We start from the raw sequence: 26,400 nt of genomic DNA, 5'->3' as shown, positions 1-26,400 counted from the left end.
GATATCTTTGGATAAATATTTATCAGGTTTTAAGAAAATAAAGGTTGAGGAAAATGAATTATAGAAGAAGAAAAATGTATTTTGTTTATTTCAGTGTAAATCACATTTAAGTAAAAGAGGGCTTGCCGCGGCATTTCTAGTCTTGTTGACGACATTAATTTTTTTATCACAACACAAATTACTGGAGAGGAGTGTCTGTATCACACAAACTTCTGTATCGAAATGATTTGTAGACTTGCCCAGTCTTTCCGAGTCAGCCTCCAAAATAGTCTATGTAGCGCCCTCTACCGGTGACTAATGCAAACAACTGAGTCACCAATCAAGACTACTGTGTTTCTCGACTTGATTTGAAGTCTGAGATCGCGGGTTTTTCTCTGCATCAGTCATGCAAAACTCTCCCTTTTGTGCCCTAATAATTTACCCTAGTTACGGTGTGTACAGGTTTCCCAGGGTAACAGGGTAATCTGTCCCCCGGGGATGCTGTCCCCCATAATTGGGCTGAAGGAGGATGATCAAAAGGGGGGCTATTAGAAAGAGTTTGTGCACAGTTCGGTGGACAGAATCTCCTGCCCCAACCGAACTGCTGCGCAGGGCTCTGCAAAGTACGCCCTGCTACATTTTTCCAATTCAAGTGCTTGTCCCACTTGTTTGTCTTTAATTAAAGGTGGGGTCACATGTTGGTATAGGCCCTACTCTAAATAGTAATTGCTCCCATTGTATCAATGTAACCTAACCGAGGCTGGAAGAACAAAAAAGTCTGGTTCCTCATTGCAAATTCATTATTAGCATCCATTTTTGTTATTCGATACGATAAAGGCCTAGGTACCCGCTGTCACCTAAATGTGGATGGATTCAACATTCTTGTGTATATCGTGATTGCTTTTTGTGGTTTTAAAGACAGTGGACACTATTAGTAATTGTCAAAGACCAGTCTTCTCACTTGGTGTATCTCAACATAACATGCACAAAACAACAAACCTGTGAAAATGTTGAACTCAATTGGTCGTTGAAAATGCGAGATAATAATGGAAGAAAAAACACCCTTGTAACACGAAGTTGTGTGCTTTCAGATGCTTGATTTCGGGACCTCAAAATCTAATTATAAAGTCTCGAAATCAAATTCAATTGTTTTTAGTGGAAAATGTCTTCTTTCTCGAAAACTTTGTTAGAGGACGCCGTTTCTCACAATGTTTATACTTTCAACATTGCTTGTTACTAAGTACGCTTTTATGCTAACAATTGTTTTGAGTAATTACAAATAGTGGCCAGTGCTCTTAAATGGTCTATGTAACTTTTGTAGGACAAAAAAACACAATGTCCACAGATTTACACTACACTTACACAGTTTGATAATGATAGTAGAAAGCTTCCCTGGAAGTATTACGTGCTGAGGTGCTGTAGTTTGGGGAAATGGGTAATAAAAAAAAGTTCATGAAAATAATGTCCGTCTCATGAGACGAAAATTATTTTAATCAATTACAAACGTATTTTCATGACATTGTTTTACTCATTTCTCAAAAACTACAGCACCTCAGTAAGTAATATTTGAAGGGAAGCTTTCCACTATCATTACCTTGAAACCCTGTAAGTTTAATGTAAATCTTTGGACATTTTTTAAAGGTACCCGAATCCTTTAACGCAAAAAGCCGAAGGTCTCTTCATTCAACTTTTCCGATCGGACATACTACTGAAAGGAGTGAATAAAAAAAAATATACGCAACAAAAACCAGATTAGACTGTCCAATAACTATTGACGATAATAGTTCATCACACGTACCTCTAGTCATGATAATATGCGGAAATGAAATGCCTTTTCACCTGAACTGTTGTCACAGTTCACGGAAGCATAACCACCAACCTCAATGATTATACACACCAAACGTTGACTGGCATAAACTGAAGTGGGTTGCCTAACTGGTAGAGTTTTCATTTGCTGGTGTTAGCGTCGAGAGTAAACACTCGCTCAACTCACCGGGTACAGAGGAGCGCTGACACCCACGGAGAGCTTCAGTGATCTACGCTGCTCGGCCTGAGACCGGGAAGCCTCATTCCTTTGCAAGCTCTTTTTCCTGGGTTGACTCAGAAGTGCTGGAAGCAACATGGGTGATAGGTTGATCAATGAGGGTCTGAAGACAATTTTCTTGGTGAGTTTATAGCTGATACTTTCCTATTATAAACTGTTGATAGGGGGCTCGGTTGTTTCCGCGGTCATTGAGGTGTTTTCATAATATAATCCAACAAAAATAATGTTTAATAGATGTTAAATTTGCATAGGTGATAATATAAAGAATATTCATTTGGTTTTACCCATAACATACACTGATGTGTTTTAACACATACTCGGAACTTAGCCGAGTTCTGTGGAAAAAATGCAGCATACATTATTGCTCGGGTGGAACATTAACCCACGATCTTTGCAATTCCAGAGCAGTGTCATACCAGCTCATGATTTTAAAGATATGTTAACATCTTTTATGTTTCTCTTAGACTTCCAATCTCATTTCTTTTAAAGATAGACAAACATCAGTGTGGACCTTTCTGAAACATTTTCTCAACATACCAGACACCGCTTAAAGACACTGGGCACTATTGGTAATTGTCAAAGACTAGTCTTCACAGTTGGTGTATCTCGACATTGCATAAAATAACAAACCTGTAAAAAAAAGTTGTGTGATTTCAGATGCTTGATTTAGGGACATCAAAATCTAATTCTGAGGTCTCGAAATCAAATTCGTGGAAAATCACTTCTTTCTCGAAAACTATAACTTCAGAGGGAGCCGTTTCTCACAATGTTAACAGCCTCCCATTACTCGTCACCAAGTAAGTTTTTTACGCAAACAATTATTTTAAATATTTACCAATAGTGTCTACTGCCTTTAACGGGAAGTCGGCTGGTGATAGTAGGATTACTATTTCCTGACAGTGCTTGCCCGACCGACTTCCCTTTTCACAAAATGAATGATAAATAAGTGACAGCAAAATTAAAGGAACAGGTTGCCCTGGACTGGTCGAGTTGGTCTTTGAAAAGCGTTTGTAACCGTTCTCTATAAAATGCATATGGTTGGAAAGATGTTTTTAAAGTAGAATACAATGATCCACACAAATATGCCTCGAAATTGCGTGGTTTTCTTTTTACCTCGTCGATTAACAACGGTCGGCCATTTACTGGAGTCAAATTGTTGACCCCCATAAATGGCCGACCGTGTTATTAGTTCGCAAAGTAAAAGGAAAACCATAAAACCATGCAATTTCGAGACAAGTTCGTGTGGATCATTATATTCTACTTTTAAAACCTCTTTCTAACCATATGCATTTTACAACGAACGGATACAGAAACGCTTTTTATACTGCCAACTCGTCCGATCCAAGGCAACGTGTCCCTTTTAATGTAATATGTTAACACTTAATAACAATTAGTTTAAGGCAGGGTGAACTTTTGGTATTTACTCAAATAGAATGATCATGCAAAGTAACTTGGTATACAGAGCTTCGGAGAGCTGTTGATGGTATAAAACATTGTTAGAAACGACGACCTTTTTTAAGTAAATGCAGTTTTTGTAACTATAATGACATTAGGTTTTTTTATGAGAATTTAATCTCAAATTCTATGTCTACGTTTCCAAATTGGCTGTTTATAACACACTGTCTAAAGTAAAAGATGTCTTCAAAAGAAATTGGTTTCTTTGTGATTGGAAAAGTTATGTAATTTTAAACTTCAAACATTTACGTTATGGTCGTTCCAACCACGTTTTCCCTGTTTCGAATCTTTTATACGACTTACGTCAAAATGCACCCTTCCATCGAGTATAAGCAAAACCAATTAACCCATACGGGCGAAATGCTCACACATGGTATTGGTTATAGATCTAAAAGGCTTTCACACCAAGACTTCACAAAATCAAATGAGTTCCCCGTGGCTAAGCAAACAGCTCGAATTGTGCAGTGGACTTAGCTCAGTTATAAAAACTTGTAACGCTTTGCTGGACGCATTATAATGGGAGTCATACTGCTGTGTATAAATCATTGCCCAGTATTTTTAGCTTAGGTTGCGGCTTTTGTCCCGACTTAGGCTCCGACGGCTCCGGCTTAGGCTCTGACTTGGTTGAGGATGCTCCGACCAGAGTCCCGGCTTAGTTCCAACTTAGGTTGCGGCTAGACTCCGACTTATGTTTTGACTAAGGCTCTGACCTAAGGCTCCGACCTAGGCTTCGTCGGTAAGTTTTGCGGACGGAGCCTAGGCCAGGCCTTAGCCGTGGTCAGAAAACAAAATCATCTCAATCCCCTCGGGGAGTCAAATACATTGATACCCTAGACTGGACCATTCCAAAGGGTTGAGCAGGCGGGTGCTTGAGTTGGGTAGCTCTATTTTTGAGGGTCTGAAAAAAAAATCATAGGTTCTGAGGTTTTCCCAACACCACTTACCATCCCAAATGCAACTTTTTAGCTGACTGGGACAGTAGCTGTGTTAGTCATCACCTCCATTTAAAGGCAGTGGACACTATTGGTTGTTACCCCAAATAATTATTAGCATAAAACCTTTCTTGGGGACAAGTAATAGGGAGAGGTTGATGGTATAAAACATTGTGAGAAACGGCTCCCTCCGAAGTGCCATAGTTTCAGAGAAAGAAGTAATTTTCCACGAATTTGATTTCGAGACCTCAGATAGAGACGCACACACCTTCGTGTGACAAGGGTGTTTTTTTCGTTCGTTATTATCTCACAACTTCGACGACCAATTGAGCTCAAATGTTTACAGGTTTGTTATTTTATATTCATATTCAGTACATTTATTTCAATGCTGTCATACAAAACAATAATAAAATAGCGTACATTTATGTCAAAATTAAAACAAGCAATATCGTATGAGGTATGATTAGGTACACAATACTTCAAAAAAATAAAAATAAATGAGCAGTAGTTTAAAGACAACATTTAGGTGTAAGGTTAAGCAAAATGCTTTTGTGCCCTAACCTATTGACATACAAACATGATACCAAGGAACACAAACAAAGACAAGGGACAACATGGTCAGACGATAGGTGTAGGCCTACAAACAATACAAAGGCGAGTCATCATTAAATGGACTCCTACTATTAATGTCATGAATTATAAAGTTATAAAGAATATGCATTTGAGTAGTAGTTATTGTAGTTTTTTTCTCGAAAATACAGGTAGAGTGATTGCCGATTAAATTGTACATAAATTTGCCTAATTTCAATGATAATAAAAATCAGAGAACAAAATAATGCAACAGTATGAAGAAAAAAAAAATACATCTCGCTTTCGTGAGGTGAGATGCCGATTACTACTAGTGTACCAAAGTATTCCTTATTTGAGAGACAAAACAGACACACAGGTATACACAAGCTGACAGCTGAGACCAAACAAAGCAAACGATTAAAAAGAACAACATTAGATTTTGATGGCATTACAGATAAGTATCTAGCAAGTAGTGTTTAAGTTTTCTTGAAAATGTACTGATTGTAGAAGGCTGCTTAAAATGTATGGGAAGACTATTTCAATATTCTACTCCTCGTTGCACAACGCTATTTTTATGAATTGAAGTTCTATTGTGATTGACATACAGATCCCCCTTCAATGCTTTACGAGTACCATAGGAATGTATTGATGAAGCTAAAGTAAACATTTCATTAAAGCTATTAGGTAACAGGCGGTATTTGTTCTTGAACATGAATTTACCCAAGTTCAGACGATACAGGTCATTAAATTTGAGCACTTTAAGTTCGGCAAATATAGGAGCTGAATGAGAAAGATAATTGGCTTTTGTAATAACTCTAACGGCTTTCTTTTGCAATAGTAAAAGTTTGTTACATAGTGCCTTTCCGTGACCCCAGGATAATATTGCGTAATTTAAATATGAAAGAATGAATGCATTGTATAAAGTTAACAAAATCTTTTGCGGTAGAAAATATTTCAATCTGTTTCAATCTATTCATAATACCAACATTTTTTAATTTTATTATGCGTATGTTGAAATGCAGCAAGTGAGAAGACTGGTCTTTGACAATTACCAATAGTGTCCATTCGTAACATTGCATTATAACGAAACCATTGCATTATTACAGGGACTCTATCACACATGGCAACATGGCAACTTGTCTGGAGTGTAGAATATAAAGTACCGTAGACTTGGTGAACATGTTTACCGAGCCGTGAAATGTAATTTTTTTTTTATTATGGGAAATGTATGGCAGCGATTTCAAAGGACACCAGACTTGCGTGGTGCCATAACATTTCTATAAAAAAACTGCATGGTCACCTGGAACAACAGTCTTTGAAAGAATATTGGGGTCAGGAAAATTGTGTCATCGAGTTCAGAATTACGAATGTAACAACGCTATTATAGGTTGTCAAAATGGCTCTTATGTTCCACATGATTAGTTTGTTGGTGAGTTGACGACGGAGGGAACCCACTTCACTCCCCGGTATTTTGAAGTTGATACACAATCGGTGAAACTTTACATTCTAGGAATAACTTCAAGTTCAAAGCTCAGTTCATTTCTTTTTTGAGATACATAACAGTTTGTGTTGTGTAACGCATGTGAAATAACCAAGTGCTCAAGAGAAGGGGTTCACCCCGTGTTTCTGCCTAGATTGGCAGCCTATTTCTCCAAAGCACCTTGTAAACAAGTACATGGTGCTAAGGATTAGGTTTCATAATTCTAAACTTAGTCCCACTCACCTTGTACTAAAATTAATACCTGGCGCTTTGTAATCTTTGGGAAAATGCACGTATTAAATTCGGTTACTATTACAACTATTATTTACAATTCAACAACAAAACTTGGCACTGCAAAACGTAAAGGAACACTGTTTGATTTGCCTTTGGATACAAAATATAATATAAGACTAAGGGAACGTACTTAAAACACCCATTTCAACTTGTTCCTGTTTACCGAAACAGTTTCTTTCTTGAAACTCTGGATCTTGACATGATTATAATACAAACTGGCTGAAAACCAACATCACACGTACAAGACTAAAGAACAGCCAAGAACACAATAAGTAACCATTAGTTTAAGAACTCGTATGAAGTTGACCATTCTTCAGTAAATAAAAGCCAAGTACTTCCTCGTCGACAACAAAGATATTTAACGGAGAGGTAATCCTCTTTATTATTGGCACCCTGCAGTTCCTTTCTAACAATGCATTCAGTGCTAGAGGAAATACTATTTTCCTTATAGTATGTACCGTGTAACTTCTGACACTACATGTTTACACGAGAGCTATGGGTCCTGGACTTCCTGCAGGCACATTTTGTGCTATCTAATACAAAAAACACAATGCACTATATAGAAACCTTTGGTAATTGCTCAAAATAGTTTTAGCATGAAAACTTTCTTGGTAAATGAGGAATTGGAAGATGTTACTAGTACAAAACATTTTGAGAAATGGCTCCCTGTGAAGTGACGTATTTTTTTTTTACCAAGAGGTAATTACTCACTTAATACTGTATGCCTGAAGCATTTATTAGGCATCTTAATGTGCAGTTAGGTTTTTTTTCCTTGCATTATTCTCTTGCAACTCTGATGAAAAACAATTGAGCTGAATTGTTCACGGATATGTTATGTTATGCGTATGTAAGTCTTTTGCTTGCACTGTTGCTTTATAACACTTGAACTTGTGTGTAAATTAAGACACAATATTCAAAATGTCCCATTGTGACCATTGTTAAAACCGCAGTATCTTGCCTGCCTTGACACGATTTCAAACAATCCATAAAATCCATGCCTTCACATTATTTTGATTAACAGATAACTTTAACCCCAAGTTTTTGCAGTGTGCATTCTTTTAAGTGTTTGAGTTCTTTGTACGACACAAAACACAAACGCCCACAGATTTACATAAACTGGGTCACGGTATAAAGATGATGATAGTAGAATGATTTCCCTGCGGATGGTTTGCAGTTTTTTTTTAAATGAGTATTAAGCAATTTCACTAAAGTAATTTTAGCATGTACAACGGATTTACGCGACTCCCCTGAAAACATTGCTCTGTGACTCCCTTTTTCCCCTCTTTAAGACAGTGGACACTATTGGTAATTAATGTCAAAGACCAGTCTTTTCACTTGGTGTATCTCACAATATGCATAAAATAGCAAACCTGTGAAAATGTGAGCTCAATCGGTCGTCGAAGTTGCGAGATAATAATGAAAGAAGAAAAAAAAAACTTTTGTCACACGAAGTTGTGTGCTTTCAGATGCTTGATTTCGAGACCTCAAATTCTAAACCTGAGGTCTCGAAATTAAATTCGTGAAAAATTACTTCTTTCTCGAAAACTACATCACTTCAGAGGGAGCTGTTTCTCACAATGTTTTATACTATCAACAGCTCCACATTACTCGTCAAAGGTTTTATGCTAATGAATAGTTTGAGTAATTACCAATTGTGTTTGAGTAATTACCGCCTTTAAAACTTGCTGACTTATAATGAAGCTAACATTTCTACACGTTAGTTATATTACATACATCTTCGTTTACAGTGAGTGCACGGGGATTCATGTCATGGCCAAAAACCTGACCTATAAAAAGGTATCAAAACCCTTTATAACAACTTTCCACTTCGCTCGTCAGCCAAGTTATTTATTTACACACCGAACATGCCTCGTCATTGCCATGTTCGTTGGTTCGTTCTATTCGGGCATTTGTCCTTCAAAATCAGCCTACACATTTCCGTTTTATTGGCTCTTCATCAATCCCGGAAATAGGAACTCCATAAATCGATCTACTTGTTGGAATGAGTTTTGAATGGGTCGTCAAAATAAAACACTACCCTGCAAAAACTGTGGTGTTAAATTGACACCACTTATGCTATCACGTAATAAACACCGAACAGAGAACCAAAATTAGCCGATCATAGGATGTTAAAATAACACAAATTTCTGCAAAGACAATAACATTAAACAATGAAAGAATAATACATGCTTGGTGCAGTGAACGGTTAATGATGTACACCTGTTCATAAAGGCACTAGACAATTTTGGTGTTATTTGTCAAAGACCAGTATTCACTGTAGGCCTATCCCAACAAATGATAACATAAAATAACAAATCTGTGAAAATTTTGACCCAATTGGTTTTAGTTGCGAGAGAACAATGAAATAAAAAACCTCCCTGTTGCACAAATCTGTGTGCTTTTAGATGCCCAAAAGGGCATCAGGTCTGAAGTATTGTAATAATATTGCTTCTTTAATGATGACATAAAAATTTCTCAAAAGTTATGGTACTTCATCAGATGGAGCGGTTTTTCACAATTTTTTTATCAACAGCTCTCCATTGCTCGTTACCAAGAACGTTTTCACGCTAACAATTAACATTGATAATAATAAAAAAGAACACTTAATAGAGCGCCGTTATCTGCCTAAAGAAAGCGCTCATGACGCTTGATTGAGGAGAGAAGGACAAATTAGGACTGAGGACTGTGTGAGTATGCTTGTTTGAATAGGTGGGATTTTAAGTTGTATTGAATTAGACTCCCTCCAGTCTCGAAGAATCAAACTCTGCCATCAATTTGCAGAGAAGGCAAGCGCTTCTGTAATATTTTCGAGGTGGTTCCCTGCGTCTGTAAACAACTCGTCCATGCAACTGCGCCAAAGAGCCAAGTTTGGTTTGTTTAACTGTAAAACCAACATATTCCAAAATAGCCCCCTGCCCTACCTCACCAAGCTCCTGCCCTACCTCACCAAGCTCCTGAACTCTTAAAACCATTTTTAATATATTGCTAGATTTCCTGGTCTTAATTGTATATAAATGTAGTCAAACTGTTTGTACATTTTTTTTAAGTTTTGTTCATCAAATGTTCACTAAGTATTTTATATTGTAAAGCTTTTTAATCATTATTGTAATATTTTTAATGATTGTAAATTATGTCGCAATTCAGCGGTATGCTGCGATGGCATTTTTAAATAAATAAATAAACCATTCATAAACCATTCATAATTACTTTAGTGATTACTTTTACCTTGATTATTCAATTGTGTATTTATTTTACAGTTACTATGGCTAGGTGCCAATGTGGGGTACTGGATGCGGGTGTTTTGGACCTACGAGTTTGGACCTCAGTATTTCTACATCAGACACATCACTGGGGTACGTTAACACCTTCTCCTTACACCCCCAAGACATTTCTGTTACGATTTTGTTTCCTTCATTTAAAGACAGGGGACACTATTGGTAATTGTCAAAGACCAGTCTTCTCACTTGGTGTACCTCAACATATGCATAAAATAACCAACCTGTGAAAATTTTAGCTCAATTGGTCGTCGGAGTTGCGAGATAATAATGAAAGAAGAAAAAAAAACTTGTCACATGAAGTTGTGTGCTTTCAGATGCTTGATTTCGAGACCTCAAATTCCAAATTGTGAGGTCTCGAAATCAAATTCGTGGAAAATTACGTCTTTCTTGAAAACTATGTCCCTTCAGAGGGAGCCGTTTCTCACAATGATTTATACTATCAACCTCTCCCCATTACTTGTTACCAAGTAAGGTTTTATGCTAATAATTATTTTGAGTTATTACCAATAGTGTCCACTGCCTTTAATGTATATTACACAGGATTTGTAAGAACAACAATTTTTTTTTTTTTAATCTGAAGTCAAAAGTGGCATCTCTTTCCAAGTGATCCGTGTTTTATCGTAAACTTGGGTGTGATCCCTGGCTATATTATGGCAGTTAACGGTTGTATGGCTTCTGACTGGCACCTACCGAACAAAATATTGACAAATTAGGAGACCGCATTTTTATAGGACTGTAGCTCAGTTGAATCGTGAATATTTACGTAAATATTGGCAATAAGGAGGCACAAATCGTGATTGTTTGCGTAAATTTGTTCCCAAAATCGCAAATATTTTGTTAAACATTTGCCCTTTGGATGCACTAATCGTGAATATTGACGTCAATATTTAAGGTTCGGGCACACATCATAAGCAATTATTCTCGCGTCATGGCCACCAATGCTTCTGAAGGGATAATTTTCTGCTGAATGGACTATTGTTCCGTCCGACATTTAGTAAAAGAAAACTTGTGGGTTAACGTTGCATGTACAATAACACACAACAATCATTGTTGATGACGTAATGGGTGCGTTCGTTTAGCTTCCCTGGGTTGACCCCGGTCTTCCCCCGGTGCCTTCGAATAGCTTTGACGTCATTCCAGGGGCTCACCCGGGTCAGCCCCCAGTGCCCTGCTTGTGGAGTGGGTCACTTGGGGGCTCGCCCCAGGTACATGACGTAACTGCAAGAGCGGCGAGTGTGATCGTTCGTTTAGCTCTTGTCAGGTGGGCACACCCGAGTGAGCACCACGGGGTAGACCCAGGGAAGCTAAACGAACGCACCCATACGTTTCCTCTTTCCAGCTGGGCGTGTCTATAGCCAAGGCATGTGGGGCGTGCCTGAATCTGAACAGCATGCTGATCCTCCTACCAGTGTGCCGCAATCTCATCTCCTTCTTCAGAGGATCATGTGAGACGAACACGGTAAGACATTTGAAAAAAAAGAGAATGTTGTTTTATCAAGATAGATGCTTACTAAAACGGCGTCCTGTGCACATGAAACCTTTAACCTATGTTCCATAATCTTTTGGTAGTATATCAAATGCCCATAGCTCTGTCGTCGAAGCGTCCGTCGCCAACTCGACAAGAACATCACATTCCATGAGACAATTTCTATGATCCTCCTACTGTCTTGATATGTTGCTCTACCAGGAGAGACGCTTACTAAAATGGCGTCAGGTGCACATACCTTTTAGCCCGTTTTCAATGAGCTTTTGGTCTTATCTTAAAACTTCCACATCTCTGTCGTCACAGCGTCTGTCGCCAACTCGACAAGAGCATCACATTCCATAAGACACTTGCTTACATGATCCTCCCAATGTACTGATCTGTTGTTGTATCAGGAGCTAAAGTTGCTTACTAAAATGGCGTCCATTGCACAAACCTTCTTATGTTCAATAATCTGTTGTTTTGATCTCAAAATTTCCACAGCTCTGCCGACGCAGCGTCCGTCGCCAACTGGACAAGAACATAACCTTTCACAAGACACTTGCTTACATGATTCTCCTGCTGAACATAGTGCACGTCATCGCTCACTTCTTCAACTTCCGGAACCTCTACAATCACTTCCGGTTTGGTCGATGCGGTGATGGCCCTGTGACCCTATCATGCACCCTGAGGGACCTGCCGGACAAGGAAGGAGGGACGTGGCTCAACCCTATACAGTTTGACAACAGGGTGGGTTTTGGGCAATTCAATTTCAGTTTTTCAATTAATTTAGTAAACATTTAATTCCAAGATATCTCAACCTCATTCCCAGTGGTGATACGATTGCGCGGTTTTAGCAACTAATTTTATACTAATTTTATAGTTTTTCTTTCACTACACCGATGTGTGGTATACTATATGTATTTGTCTCTGAGTTATATGTGAGCAAGATTCACAGACATATTACTCGGGTGGGATTCGAACCCATAACTTTCGGTCATCTAGAGTAGTGTCATACCACCTAGACCACCGAGATCGCCCCGATTGCTATAGAAGCCGTTCGAATCCTAGTTTTAGCAGCGAGGATCGGGTTGGCTTAGTGGCTCATTTCCAAGCCTTCGGGTTCGAATCCCACCTCAGGGCCTTGAATGTTGATGAGGTTTATACCCTACCTTAATGTGGTGGTTTTCCCAACCAAGGGTTTTCCCCTCCCAAATCTAAAAGTTAACATTCTATTATCTCGTTTCCTTGTCATCCCTTTTCAAATCAAACATGAACAGATGTTAATTGACCTTTTCGCAAATACCGGGGCGCGCGCGTAAAGCTTGGAATTAGGTGCATCGTGGTCTTGCTGGTATCCAAATTTGATCCATATATATCCCACAATGCACCTCATTCAACAGTCTGCGCTTGCGCATTGGTATTTGCGATAAGGTCTATGTTGCATGGGGTAAAGAATAAAGAAAAATGAAAAATTTTGTTTTACCCTTTCCTACGGAAGCGTAATGCTGCCACAAAATCTCTCTATTGTAGTGTACGATACCCAGTATTTAGCGTGTATATTTTTTATACACAATTAGTTTTTTTTATTCATGTCGAGGCACTACGCTTCTGCACTTTTTCAAGTTTTGTGTATCAGACTTTTACTTTCCTTAGGGACTCCCATTTGTGTTTGGTCTGATTCTTCAAGGCGTCATCCCATCGCTGGATGGTCTTAAAGATTGGTTTATACCCTTCCCCGAGTTCTATATGTATCCGTCCTTTACTTTCCTTATATGGTGTTCCTTCCACCCTCAGGGACTTCCTTTCGGGTTCGGTCTCATTCTTCAAGGAGTCATCCCTATCGCTGGATGGTCTGGGGTCGTCCTTACATTGGTCTTCATCATAATGTTTTCATCAGCAACAGAATTTATCCGGTAAGTTTAAAGGCACTGGACACTATTGGTAATTGTCAAAGACCAGTCTTCTCACAAAGACCAGTATTCTCAACATAATGCATACAATAATTAACAAACCTGTGAAAATTTGAGCTCGATTGGTCGTCGAAGTTGCGAGATAATAATGGAAGAAAAGAACAGTACCCCTGTCGGACAAGTTTTTATGCTAATAATTATTTTGAGTAATTACCAATAGTGTTCTAGTGCCTTTAAGAGTGATTATGAAATGCATCTTCTCATTAAAAGAAATCCTTTAAGAAGGTTTCCCTAGGATATACATAGACAACTGTTGGCAATAACAATACTAATCTCTAACTATAAGAGCTGTTAAATTTGCATCGGGGATAAAGAATATTAATTTTGGTTAATCTCTAACTAAATAACAGTATTGCTTCCTCAATTACCATGCAAAAGAGCGTCATGAAGACACAAAAACATGTTTGAGAGAAATAAAATGCTGTTCTCACACATCTCTGTCTCCGAATTAGTTTGTGTGTCATGGCCGAGCGGTTAAAGGCAGTGGACACTATTGGTAATTGTCACAGACCAGTCTTCTTACTTGGTGTATCTCAACATATACATAAAATAACCAACCTGTGAAAATTTGAGCTCAATCGGTCATCGAAGTTGCGAGATAATAATGAAAGAATAAAACACCCTTGTCACACGAAGTAGTGTGCGTTTAGATGGTTGATTTAGAGACCTCAAGTTCTAAATCTGAGGTCTCGAAATCAAATTCGTGGAAAATTACTTCTTTCTCGAAAACTGTAGCACTTCAGAGGAAGCCGTTTCTCACAATGTTTTATACCATCGACCTCTCCCCATTACTCGTCACCAAGAAAGGTTTTATGCTTATAATTATTTTGAGTAATTACCAATCGCGTCCACTGCCTTTAAGAGCACCGGATTCAAGCTCTGGTGTTTGATCAGAAGAGTGTGGGTTCGAATCACGGTCGTGACACTGGCTCGCTACGTAACATTGGGGAGGTAGTGCCTTCTGCTTTACCGGCCAGGCTTCGGATTGATGATACCAAAGCCTATATCCTCTGGAAAAAGAATAATTGTAGCCCACACCTTGAAGTTGCCTGCAGGCCTTGTGTGTCTGACGACATGCATACAAGAAAATACGTATGTCATCATACTGGACTGTAACACCAGTATTATCTCTAAAATGAATATGACATTATTGGTTTTTTTTTGACAGCTTGAAAGCGGAGTAGAATAATATGGCTTGTTTATTTGTCTGTTCGTTTGTTTTGTTTGTCTATAATTACACAATGAAAATGAAAGAATAGTGAAGTTCATTGGAGGATACGTGTGGAGTATTTGTTTCGATTCTACTTTGGTTTTGAAACTTGGGAATGTCAATAATTATATTTTGCCTACTCATGTTGGAAATACAGTGTTAAAGGAATACATTGCCTCGGATCGGACGAGTTGGTCTATAAAAAGCGTTTATAACCGTTTGTTATAAAAAGCATAAATGGTTAGAAAGATGTTGTAAAAGTAGAATACAATGATCCACACAAACATGCCTCGAAATTGCACGGTGTTCCTTTTACCTCGTCGACTAACACGGGCGACCATTTATGGGAGTCAAATCTTTGACCCCCATAAATGGCCGACCGTGTTAGTTCGCACTGTGAAAGGAAAACCACGCAATTTCGAGGCAAATTTGTGTGGATCATTGCATCCTTTGATATTGCATGTGTATTGTATTTCTCTTTAACATGTTCTGGATTTCGTCTTAGCTTAGGCTTACGTTTCAATTTTGGTCATTGTACATGTAAATATTATTCTTTGTATTAAGCGCCATGAGCGCTTTGATGGATTTGTGCGCTTTATAAGTTCTCATTATTATTATTGTTATTATTCTACTTGTAAAAATTATTTCAATAATATATATTTTATAACAAACGGTTACAAACACTTTTTTATAAAACCAACTCGTCCAATCCAAGGCAACGTGTTCCTTTAAAGACATGGTGTACTTTTTGTAGTATTGACCATGATAAAAAAACTACTTGGTAAGAGCACTTGAGAGCTGTTGATACTAAAACATTGTTATAAGTGATACCATTTTGGTAATGTAGGTTTAGATAAAGGGGTAATTTCCGAACCCCCCCCCCCCCCCCCCCAATTGAGCCCAAATTTTTGCAAGTATTTCTGCATATATTTGGATACACCAAGTGGTCTTTGTCAATAACCAAAGTTATACCTAATGGTTGTGATATGCTGGAAACTACTGTGATTTTCATATAGAAAGTGAAAGTGTCGAACCTTATGTTAATCCTCACTGTATTTGTGGAAGTATTCTGAAACCTGGGTACACAGACTGCTTGCAGTTTTACTTTTTACTTCCCGTACCTTAATTCCTTTAATTGAATGATGCAGCTCAAAAACATTTGGTGTTCTTTGTTTGTTATATTATACTTACTTGCCAAAACATAGGATTGCCTCTAGCTGCCGGGCAACCTCGGTAGTCTAGTTGGTAGACACTGCTCTAGAATTGCAAGGGTCGTGGGTTCGAATCCCACCCGAGTAACATGCCTGTGATATTTTTTCACAGGCCTCGGGAAAGTACCGAGTATACAGTGCTAACACACATCGGTGTATGGGTAAAAAACAAAATTAATATATTATACTTCTTTCAAATGTGCCGAATCATTAGGTATGAACTGTACTAATTCACACTAAGTTAATGTTATTATTATTATTTGTTTTCTTGACAGGCGTTCATACTTCGAGACTTTCTGGATCACCCACCATTTGTTCATCGTGTATTACGGTATGATACTTGTTCACGGAACTGGGTGAGTAAAATAACAAACATCTCACCACGCGATTTCCTTCATTTCAATGAAGTTACTTTCTATTCCTGAAACCCGATACCTGTTGTTTTTGAAACATTTATATGGAGCAATGAACGGTCCTGAGATCTTACTATGACTTTGTAAAACATTACTCTGTAAAGGTCACTGGTCATACTAAACAAAAAATGTTTAGCATAAAATCTTACTTTGTAACAAGCAATAGAGACCTGATAGCATAAAACATTGTGAGAAACAGAGCCCCATGAAGTAAACGTATTTTTTGAAAAAGGGGTAATTAATTCTCATTCAAATAATAACAGACTTCAGGCCTTAAGCCTTTTATGGAGCATCTGAAAGCACAACAAGTTGTGCAACAAAGGTGTATTTTCTTTATTCTGTTCCAACGTCGATGACTTAGCCCAAAATTTCACAGGTTTGTTATTTTGTGCTTTGGCAAACACCATGTGAGAATACTGTGATTAATCCCATCCTAAGTAACCCATCCTAACTTAGGATGGGTTCAATGCGTCCTACGTATTTGGCTACGGAACTGAACCCGTCCTAAGTCCTCAGATTAATCCTAAGTTAGGAAGAGTTTGGTGAAATCGACGGCAGGTTTTGACAGTTACCAAAGGTGACCGTTGCCTTTAAAACCACTTCGGGGAAAACCCGAGAAAGACACCAGTGGAGTTGCTGTTCACCGCAGAAATTTAATCTGGAGGATATTTTTGTGAAGTTTTTTGAAGCAATTCATGCTGAATGGGTAAATGTTAGCCTTCAAAATGTTGGTAGATTTGTCTCCAAGTATATGTGTTATTGAAGTGCTTTGCCTTTTTGATAATGACTGCACCACTACCTGAAATGGCCCTCTTGTGGATTAACCTTCAATCACTTTTAACCTAAATCGCCCATTCCAAGGCAACATGTCTCTTTAAGCTACCATCAGTTCTCGATTTCACTAATAAAAGATTCACTTTAAGTTATCAGCATTACAGTGATTTGTATTGTGATATCACACTTTGCATAGCACCGTAACACGGACCATACGGAACCTAACGCTTGTAGGAACACGTTGCCTTGGATCGGCCGAAAAGCGTTTGGTAACCGTTTGTTATAAAATGAATGGTTAGGAAGATGTTTTAAAAGTAGAATACAATGATCCCGAAATTTGCCCCGAAATTGCGTGGTTTTCCTTTTATTTTACGAACTATCACGGTCGGCCATTTATGGGAGTCAAAATTTTGACTCCCATAACACGGTCGGCCACTTATGGGAGTCAAAATTTTGACTCCCATAAATGGCCGACTGTGTAAGTCAACGAGATAACAGGAAAACCGTGCAAATTCGAGGCATGTTTGTGTGGATCATTGCATTCTACTTTAAACACATGTTTCTAACCATAATGCATTTTATAACGAACGGTTACAAACGCTTTTCAAAGACCAACTCGACCGATCCAAGGCAACGTTTTCCTTTAATGTCCCTTCTGGGGTAGATTTCACAAAGAGATAAGACTAGTCTTATCTCGAGTTAGGACTAGGTTAACTCAGGACTAGCCTTCAGTTTTTTGTAATATCTCCTAGGAATAGTCCTACGTGCTTTGTGAAAAAAGACCACAGGCCTTGTGTCATTCTTGTTTTATGTAAAGGTATATAGGCCTACTTATACTCGATCCCCGAACCAAAGTTAAAAAAACCTCTGTTGCTCTTATTTTCCAGGGGCATAATTCGTTCTCAGTCAAACTTAGCGGACCACAACATCACCCTCTGCAAGAACATTCCAGATACGTGGGCCCCAGAAGCACAGCCGTGTCCATACCCGGTATTCGTAGACGGCAGCGCTGCGGTGAGTAGAAAAAGTACCTGACCAAATCTAATTGTATAGGGTGTCATGGCCGAGTGGTTAAGAGGATCGAATGAGAGACTTTGAAACGCTAGGTGGCAGCAGACTTACCAGGTAAGTTTCAATTGTTTACGTAGTTCTGAACGTGCGCACATTACCAAGAACAATTGATTTTACCTGGTGAGTCTGCTGCCGCCAAGCGTCCCGTAAGTCTCCCATTCAACTTCAGGTGGAAAGTCATCGGAGTGGGTTCGAATCCCGGTCCTGATGCTTGGGTCCTGGGGGAATATTCTTTACTCTAATTGCTTCTCTTCACTCAGGGGTATAAATGGGTACTTGCGAGGGTAGAGGTTGATATTGTGTGTTCTTTTCAGATCCAACACAATCCCATGGGGGCTGTTAATACTTGTGTTTTTTAGGGCTCAACTTCCTGATTTTGTGTTTTTCTCTTCACCTTGCAACATAGTTTATTAATCGGGTGTTTGTTCACCTTTCAGAGTTGGATGTGGGTTATTGGTCCGATAGCCCTGTACATTCTCGAGAGAACTATTCGATTTGCTCGCAGCTGCCAGAAAGTTCAACTCGTCAAAGTCGTCAAACATCCTTCAAAGGTGACGGAGAAAGTTACTTCTAATAAATAGGTCTACACTCTGAAAACTCCCGGGTCAGAATTGTCCGGATTTGTGTCACAGGAGGCCAGACCCATTTCTGGGTCTGTTTGACCCGGAATCCGTGTCAATGTAACCCGGAATCCGTGTCATTGTGACCAGATATTTGGTTAAAAGCGGTGATTTTGACTCGGAATCCGGGTCAATTCTGACCCAGGAGTTTTTAGAGTGTATATAAATAGCTCATTTGGTAAACCACTCGTTAATCTGGAGGTGGCGGGTTCAAATCCCGCTCTTTAAAGGAACTTTTTCATTTTTCACCCCAAAATTAATTTCAATAAAAACGTGTTAACCCAACATTATATTGGATACCATTGTTGTCAGGTCAATAACCTAACAATAAAAGGATTCAACGAATACCATAATAAAAAATGTCCACCCTGACAAGTAATCCTTCTTTCAGAGATTTATTTTCTTCACAACATCGCACATCAAAACTTGAGGCATAAAAGCATAAGTTCAGATTAGCTCAAATTTAATTTCCATCCTGCTCCTGAATTGAAAATAACCATCTGTCGCAAGACCACACATTGTTGTCTCACCCATCAAGGAAACCAAGGGCTTCCTTAGGTGATCGGGCATTTGTATACGCCGCTCCAAATCTTTGGAACAATCTCCTTCCTTGTATTAGCACCCTTCTTCTTCTTTAATGTATTTAAATCAAAGTAAAAAGGGGGGAAAATGGTTTACTTCACCCATTTAATTCATTCTTGCTCTGTTTGTGTATTTTTTTTTTTTTTTTTTTCATTTTTCTCTGCATTTGTTTGTATTCCTTGTAATGCGCAGTACAGTGTATTTATATAGGTCACTGCGCAATATAAATATCCTTATTATTATTATTATTATTATTATTATTATTATTTTTTTTTTTTTTTTTCTAGGCAAAGTTGCATACCCTGTCACTAAGACAACATTTCTCGGTTACTCGGATTACGGTATCAACAAGATAAAAAAGACGGCCACAAAGACCAAAATGTCACAAAGACGTACATATTGTTAAGGTCACAAAGACCAATTATGTCACTGAGACTTTACTTATTTAATTTACAGGTGATTGAGCTGCAGATGAAGAAGTACGGCTTCAAGATGTTGTCTGGGCAGTACATCTTCCTCAAGTGCCCACCAATCTCACACATCCAGTGGCATCCATTTACCCTCACGTCCGTAAGTTTCATTTTTGTAAACTACAATTAATTTCATTAGTTTGGGCCTGGTTTAAAGACAGTGGACACTATTGGTAATTACTCAAAATAACTATTAGCATAAAACCTTACTTGGTAACAAGTAATGGGGAGCTGTTGATGGTATGAAACATTGCGAGAAACGGCTGAAGTAACATAGTTTTCGAGAAAGAAGTAATTTTCCACGAATTTGATTTCGAGACCTCTGATTCAGAATTTGAGGTCTCGAAATCAAGCATCTGAAAGCACACAACTTCGTGTGACAAGGGCGTTTTTTTTTTCATTATTATCTCGCAACTTAAACGACCGATTGAGCTCAAATTTTCACAGGTTTGTTATTTTATGCATAATTATGTTGAGATACACCAAGTGAGAAGACTGAATTTTGACAATTACCAATAGTGTCCACTGCCTTAAAGGCAGTATTGGCAATTACTCAAAATAATTGTTAGCATAAAAACTTACTTGACAAGAAACGACCCCATCTGAAGTAACGTAAGTTTTTGAGAAACAAGTAATTTTCCACTAAAATATTTGAATTTGATTTCGAGACCTCAGAAGTAGATTATGAGGTATCTGTTGAAGCGCAGTTGCCTCCTCCGCCGCTGGGTCGTACGCCTGTCAATCAATCGATCAATCAATCAAAGGTCACTTTAGAGCGCCAAAATACAAAGTTTGTTCTAAAGGCGTTGGGGAGGCACAGTTGAACGGTTAAACAGGTGAGCTCTATGCAGTGTCTTCAATGAGGTGAGCAAGCTGGCGTTTCTGATCTGTGCAGGAAGCTTATTCCACATTTTGGGGCCATATACAGAGAATGTATAGGGGCATTGATTGGCAACAAACAGCGCAGGATAAATAGTGAAATGAACAAATGGTGAGGAGATTGTCCTCCTGCAGTGGAGTTAAAAAGGCTATAGATAGTACAGAAAATGATCTCTCTGCAAACGTTGGCTAGCGAGTTCCTGACACAACACAAAGGGACCAAGATGTAAACAAACTTGTGGGTTCGAACCCGCGACAATCTTTTAATCAGGAGCAACTTAAAGCGCCTCCCCGGTGATGAGAGACCCTCGACGCCATTATATTCATAAAATTTGTTCCCTTTCTTTATTTATTATAACACATTTTTATTACACAATTTTTTTTTTTTTAATCTTGTTTTGATCAGGCGCCAGAGGATGACTTTTTCAGCGTTCATATCCGCACTGTGGGAGACTGGACTACAGACCTTTGGAAGGCAATGGGAGCTGACGCTAAGACCAACACTGAGTCTGCTGACGATCTTGCAAGGTATAGCGCAGAGTTATTAACACTGGATACTATTGGAAGTTACTCAAATAATTGTTAGCACAAAAACTTATTTGGTAGCTAGCATTGGAGAGCTGTTGATAGTCTAAAACATTGTGAGAAACGGCGACCTGTGAAGTAACAGGTTTGTTATTTTATGCATAATATGTTGAGATGCACCAAGTGAGAAGACTATCACTATCTCCAAACCGTGTATTCGTTTAATGTAAATCCGTGGACGTTTGTGTTTTTGTACCCAGACCCTTCAAAGTATAACAGCAAACATTGCCAAAGGTATCTCATTAAAACTGAAGTTTTTCACAGAACAGAGGATTTGATCCAAACAGTCATTTCTATCCACTTTAAATGTTGATAACTACAAACCGAATTAACATGTAGGCCTATCTGATGGAAAAGCTTCTTTCAAAATGGACGTTGGGCAAAAAAATCATCAGTTTCACGCAAACCTTGAGTTCATAATGAGCTCATTTTGATAATTTCTTGTTTAAATACTTTGGGTTTTTTTTAAATTCGTCATAGTTGATATCTCTTTCATATTCTTCTTACAGGGTTGCAGTTGATGGACCATTTGGTACTGCAAGTCTAGATGTGTTTAAATACCAGACTGCAGTGTGTGTTGGTGCGGGCATTGGAGTCACTCCATTTGCATCTATTCTGCGATCCATCTGGTCAGTTTATTATCATATTATACACATAATGAATGTTTATGAGTGCAATGGTGCGAATATGTTCATGAGTTGAAAGATGGAATGTTTTATATAACACCCAAGCAGATCGTTGCCATTTGATTGGAGGATTGTCCGTCACGTGGTAGCAAATAAAAGTACCATTGCACGCTGAGTCACTCGCCGTGCTTTTTCGTTCCATCCGAAAAGTACCATTGCACGCTGGCACGCTGCCAGCGTGCAATGGTACTTTTCGGATGGAACGAAAAAGCTGAGTAAAAACATCACTGCGTGCGCGTGTCTTTGGTAACGCAGCATGCAGGTGTTACTGCAAGAAGGCATAGTAAAATTACTAGCATTCGGCTTCTACAGTTGAAATTGTTTGTTTTGAAAGTTGTTTCTTTCAATCAAAATGACAAAGTTCTACTTGGATGTTATATTAAACAAATAATGAATGTTTTTCATTCGTGCAATGGTGCGAATATGTTCACTCGTTGAAAGCTGGAATGTTCCATTCAACTCGGCTCCGCCTCGTTGAATAGAACATTCCATCTTTCAACTCATGAACATATTCGCACCATTGCACTCATAAACATTCATTATGTGTATACTATTCAACGAGGCGGAGCCGAGGTGAATGGAACATTCCAGCTTTCAACGAATGAACATAATTCGCACCATTGCACGAATGAAAAACATTCATTATTTGTTTTATATAACATCCAAGTAGAACTTTGTCATTTTGATTGAAAGAAACAACTTTCAAAACAAACAATTTCAACTGTAGAAGCCGAATGCTAGTAATTTTACTATGCCTTCTTGCAGTAACACCTGCTGCGTTACCAAAGACACGCGCACGCAGTGATGTTTTTACTCAGCTTTTTCGTTCCATCCGAAAAGTACCATTGCACGCTGGCAGCGTGCCAGCGTGCAATGGTACTTTTCGGATGGAACGAAAAAGCACGGCGAGTGACTCAGCGTGCAATGGTACTTTTATTTGCTATCACGTGACGGACAATCCTCCAATCAAATGGCAAGGATCTGCTTGGGTGTTATATAAAAATTATTATTTGAACAGTATGCACAAAATAATATGTATATGGGTGCAATGGTGAAGATATTAAGTGTATAATATTAACAATGGAAAGCTCTTACCCTGGCTGTGTTTATAGGGCTGTAGTTGTGCTTATACTACCGTATGAATGTAAAGGGGGTAACACTGTTCCAGCCCCAAGAGTAGGTGGTAACGGTCCCTGGAAACGTAAGTTGATTGTAGCCCAAACCTTGAAGATGCCTTCAGGCCGTTTGTGCCTGGCGAGTTGCAAAAAAAAAAAAAGTTTTCATATGCCGACTCTCCTGTTTTGACTGTTTATTCAGGCACCAGAGCATGTCTCCAGACTACGAACTCAAACTCAAGAAGGTCTACTTTTTCTGGATCTGCCCTGACACCAATGCCTTCGAGTGGTTCTCGGAACTACTGGATTCCTTGGAGAATCATATGATTGAGCAGGGCAAAGCGGACTTCTTGAATTATAACATCTACTTGACCAGAGGATGGAACAACAAACAGGTATGTTTAAAGACACTGGACACTATTGGTAATGTTCAAAGACCAGTATTCTCACTTGGTGTATCTCAACATATACATAAAATAACAAACCTGTGAAAATTTGAGCTCAATTGGTCATCGAAGATGCGAGATAACGATGAAAGAAAAAAACACCCTCGTCAAACGAAGTAGTGTGCTTTCTGTCTAGAAAACTACGTCACTTCAGAGGGAGCCATTTATCACAATGTTTTAAACTATCAACCTCTCCCCATTACTCATTACCAAGTAAGGATTTATGCTAAAAATTATTTTGGGTAAATACCAATAGTGTCAACTGCCTTTAATGTAGACTGGTCCCCTGTCTTTATCCGACAGGCACTTGCTTTTCATAACCAGTGATTTAAATGGATACAATAATTTCATTGGATAAACGTGCAGTGACGTAATCTTTCTATATCTGTGTTTTGATTGGTCCGAGGTGATGTGGGTGCAGCTGACAAAGTCTTACCAATGAAAACTGGACTCGGACTGATTAGTATAGTTCATTTTTGGGATTATTCATCATCGATTTGTGATAAATTCTTCATTTTTTCTCCAATTTTTTTAAAGATTTATTTTGTCAATATTAACAGATTAAATTTTAAATTTCAGATTAAATTTCTTCAACTGAGGTTGATTCTCCAATTTCAAGTATTTTTTTAAATAATTTTAGACTTTCTTGTTTGTGATTCATTCTTCGATCTCTGATTAATTAGAAATCTAACAATAAATCGTAAATCGAAATTAATAGATAATATTTAAAATAACATGAGGTTCATCTTTTGTTTATAGGCTAAGAATATCTACCTTCAAGAAGAGGAAGAAGTTGATGCCATTACTGGTCTTAGACAGAAGACTAACTATGGCCGTCCAAAATGGGATGACATCTTCAAGGTCATTGCTGAAGAAAACCCTGGGTAAGGATCTATTGGATTTCGTTAGGGTGATGTTAGGGTTTTTATATAAAATTAATATTAACTTAAAAACTGACTTGGTAACGAGCATCGGAATACATGTAGTGGGAAACGAATCCCTCTGAAGTCTCCGTTTTTGAGAAAGAGGTAATTTCTCACTAAAATATTAAAAGACTTCTAGAAGAAGTCTTTTATTCTTATCTGAAAGCACACAAATTCGTCCAATAAATGTGTTTTTTTTCTCTCATCATTTTCATGCACTTTCGATGACCAACTTAGCTCAAATGTTCACAGGCTTGTTTTTTATGCTAATAATTATTGGGTAACACCAAGTGAGAAGATTGGTCTTTGACAATTACCAAACGTGTACCTTCCCTTTAAAGACACTGGACACTATTGGTAATTGTCAAAGACCAGTCTTCTCACTTGGTGTATCTCAACATATGCATAAAATAACAAACCTGTGAAAATTTGAGCTTAATTGGTCGTCGGAGTTGCGAGATAACTATGAAAGAAAAAACACCATTGTCACATGAAGTTGTGTGCGTTTAAATGGTTGATTTCGAGACCTCAAATTCTAAACTTGAGGTCTCGAAATCAAATTCGTGGAAAATTACTTCTTTCTCGAAAACTACGTCACTTCAGGGGGAGCCGTTTCTCACAACGTTTTATACTATCAACCTCTCCCCATTACTCATCACCAAGTAGGGTTTTATGCTGATAATTATTTTGAGTAATTACCAATAGTGTCCACCGCCTTTAAGGAAGATAAACTTAAAATGGAGCCGTCTCAATTTCAAGATAACTGATGATTTTACACTTTCTTCCCGCAGTAAAAGTGTTGGTGTCTTCTTCTGCGGACCCAAGGTTCTATCCCAGGTGCTACACAAGTGTTCTAACAAACACTCCAGCATTAGTGGAGGGGCAAAGTTCTTCTATAACAAAGAGAACTTCTAAAGATTGTCTTTAAAATCCTTGACTCCTTTAAGGACTTATAAGATGCTTTTAGAGCAGAGACGATGGAGACTTAAACCTTATAACGTTACGCAGTTTGGGTCCCTTGCACGTGATTTTCACAAGAAAAATCCATGTTATCAACTGCACTGTGCATTAATGCTTAGATGGGGCCATTACTTACAATCTGAATACTCGGTTTTATCCTTTAAATAAATGATTATTTTTTCAATTTGCCATTGAACAAAAATGGCAGTGGCTGGAGCACATTGTCTAATAAAAACTACTATAAGCTTGTGAGCATCACATCTCAACGTGCGATAAATGTTGAAGGCTAAAGAAAAGTTTCTTTTGGGTGAGTGTTTGCTCTTAAAAAAGCCGGTTTGGTCTCGACGTTTCGAACAGTATACTCTGCTCGTCGTCATTCTCCTGAAGACGAGCAGGGTAAACTGCTCGAAACGTCGAGACCAAACCTGCTCTTTTTAGAGCCAACACTCACACACAATAAATGTACAATGATATAGTTTCTTCCTATTTTTCCACACCACTTGCAAAGCTTCAAGCAATGCTTACTCAAAACAGTTGTTTTAGACCGTCGTTTTAGTCTGTGAGTTGAACTTCATTTTTAGGAATAATCTGTTTGTTCCGTAATTTCCGTATCCATAGACGTTACGACGCATTGAACCCATCCTAAGGGATGGGGTTAATCCAAGCGTTTTGTGAAATCGGCTGCTGGGCTACTAAAATGTGTCTGGGCAAGTAAAATGCAAAGCTACTGTAAAAAACAAAAATAGGTAGCAATGCCTGAAAGTACTTATTTAAAAAATGAAGGCTATTTCAGTTAAATATTGGTTTAAATAATAATTATTGTATTTTGTGAAGTGTAATATACTTTTTCAAAGGTTTTATAGCACCTATGCGTTGTTAGTTTAAAAACAAAATGTATAGTGTAAAAATCTCTTAGTGTAAAATAAGGGGCTCCAATATCAAATTGTGTTTATTTGTGACTCTTTAAACAAAAATTCAGTAGTTTGAG

General features: G+C 38.3%; 1 protein-coding gene across 1 annotated transcript; it reads left to right on the top strand.

Moving 5' to 3' along the window:
• The first annotated feature begins 1,876 nt into the window (after positions 1-1,876).
• Positions 1,877-25,787, top strand: LOC117296474 (cytochrome b-245 heavy chain-like). Its single transcript, XM_033779419.1, has 14 exons — positions 1,877-2,144; positions 10,012-10,107; positions 11,372-11,491; positions 11,999-12,244; positions 13,292-13,410; positions 16,164-16,244; positions 17,963-18,089; positions 18,584-18,697; positions 19,805-19,918; positions 21,104-21,225; positions 21,792-21,911; positions 23,286-23,478; positions 24,289-24,413; positions 25,244-25,787. The coding sequence occupies exons 1-14, from the start codon at positions 2,100-2,102 to the stop codon at positions 25,365-25,367; spliced, it is 1,746 nt and encodes a 581-aa protein (XP_033635310.1). The 5' UTR covers positions 1,877-2,099; the 3' UTR covers positions 25,368-25,787.
• Positions 25,788-26,400: the final 613 nt, after the last annotated feature.

The sequence above is a fragment of the Asterias rubens genome, chromosome 11 (genome assembly GCF_902459465.1).
Source record: "Asterias rubens chromosome 11, eAstRub1.3, whole genome shotgun sequence".
Lineage (NCBI taxonomy): Eukaryota > Metazoa > Echinodermata > Asteroidea > Forcipulatida > Asteriidae > Asterias > Asterias rubens.
Note: the sequence above shows the minus strand (reverse complement) of the source record. Positions and strands in the feature narration are given on the sequence as shown.

What these genes read in the sequence shown, in the direction of transcription:
- LOC117296474 (XM_033779419.1), top strand. Translation starts at nt 2,100, where the DNA reads ATGGGTGATAGGTTGATCAATGAGGGTCTGAAGACAATTTTCTTG. An exon ending in CTATACAGTTTGACAACAGG is followed by an intron (nt 12,245 to 13,291) that starts GTGGGTTTTGGG and finishes TTCCACCCTCAG; the next exon opens with GGACTTCCTTTCGGGTTCGG. An exon ending in TCGTAGACGGCAGCGCTGCG is followed by an intron (nt 18,090 to 18,583) that starts GTGAGTAGAAAA and finishes TTCACCTTTCAG; the next exon opens with AGTTGGATGTGGGTTATTGG.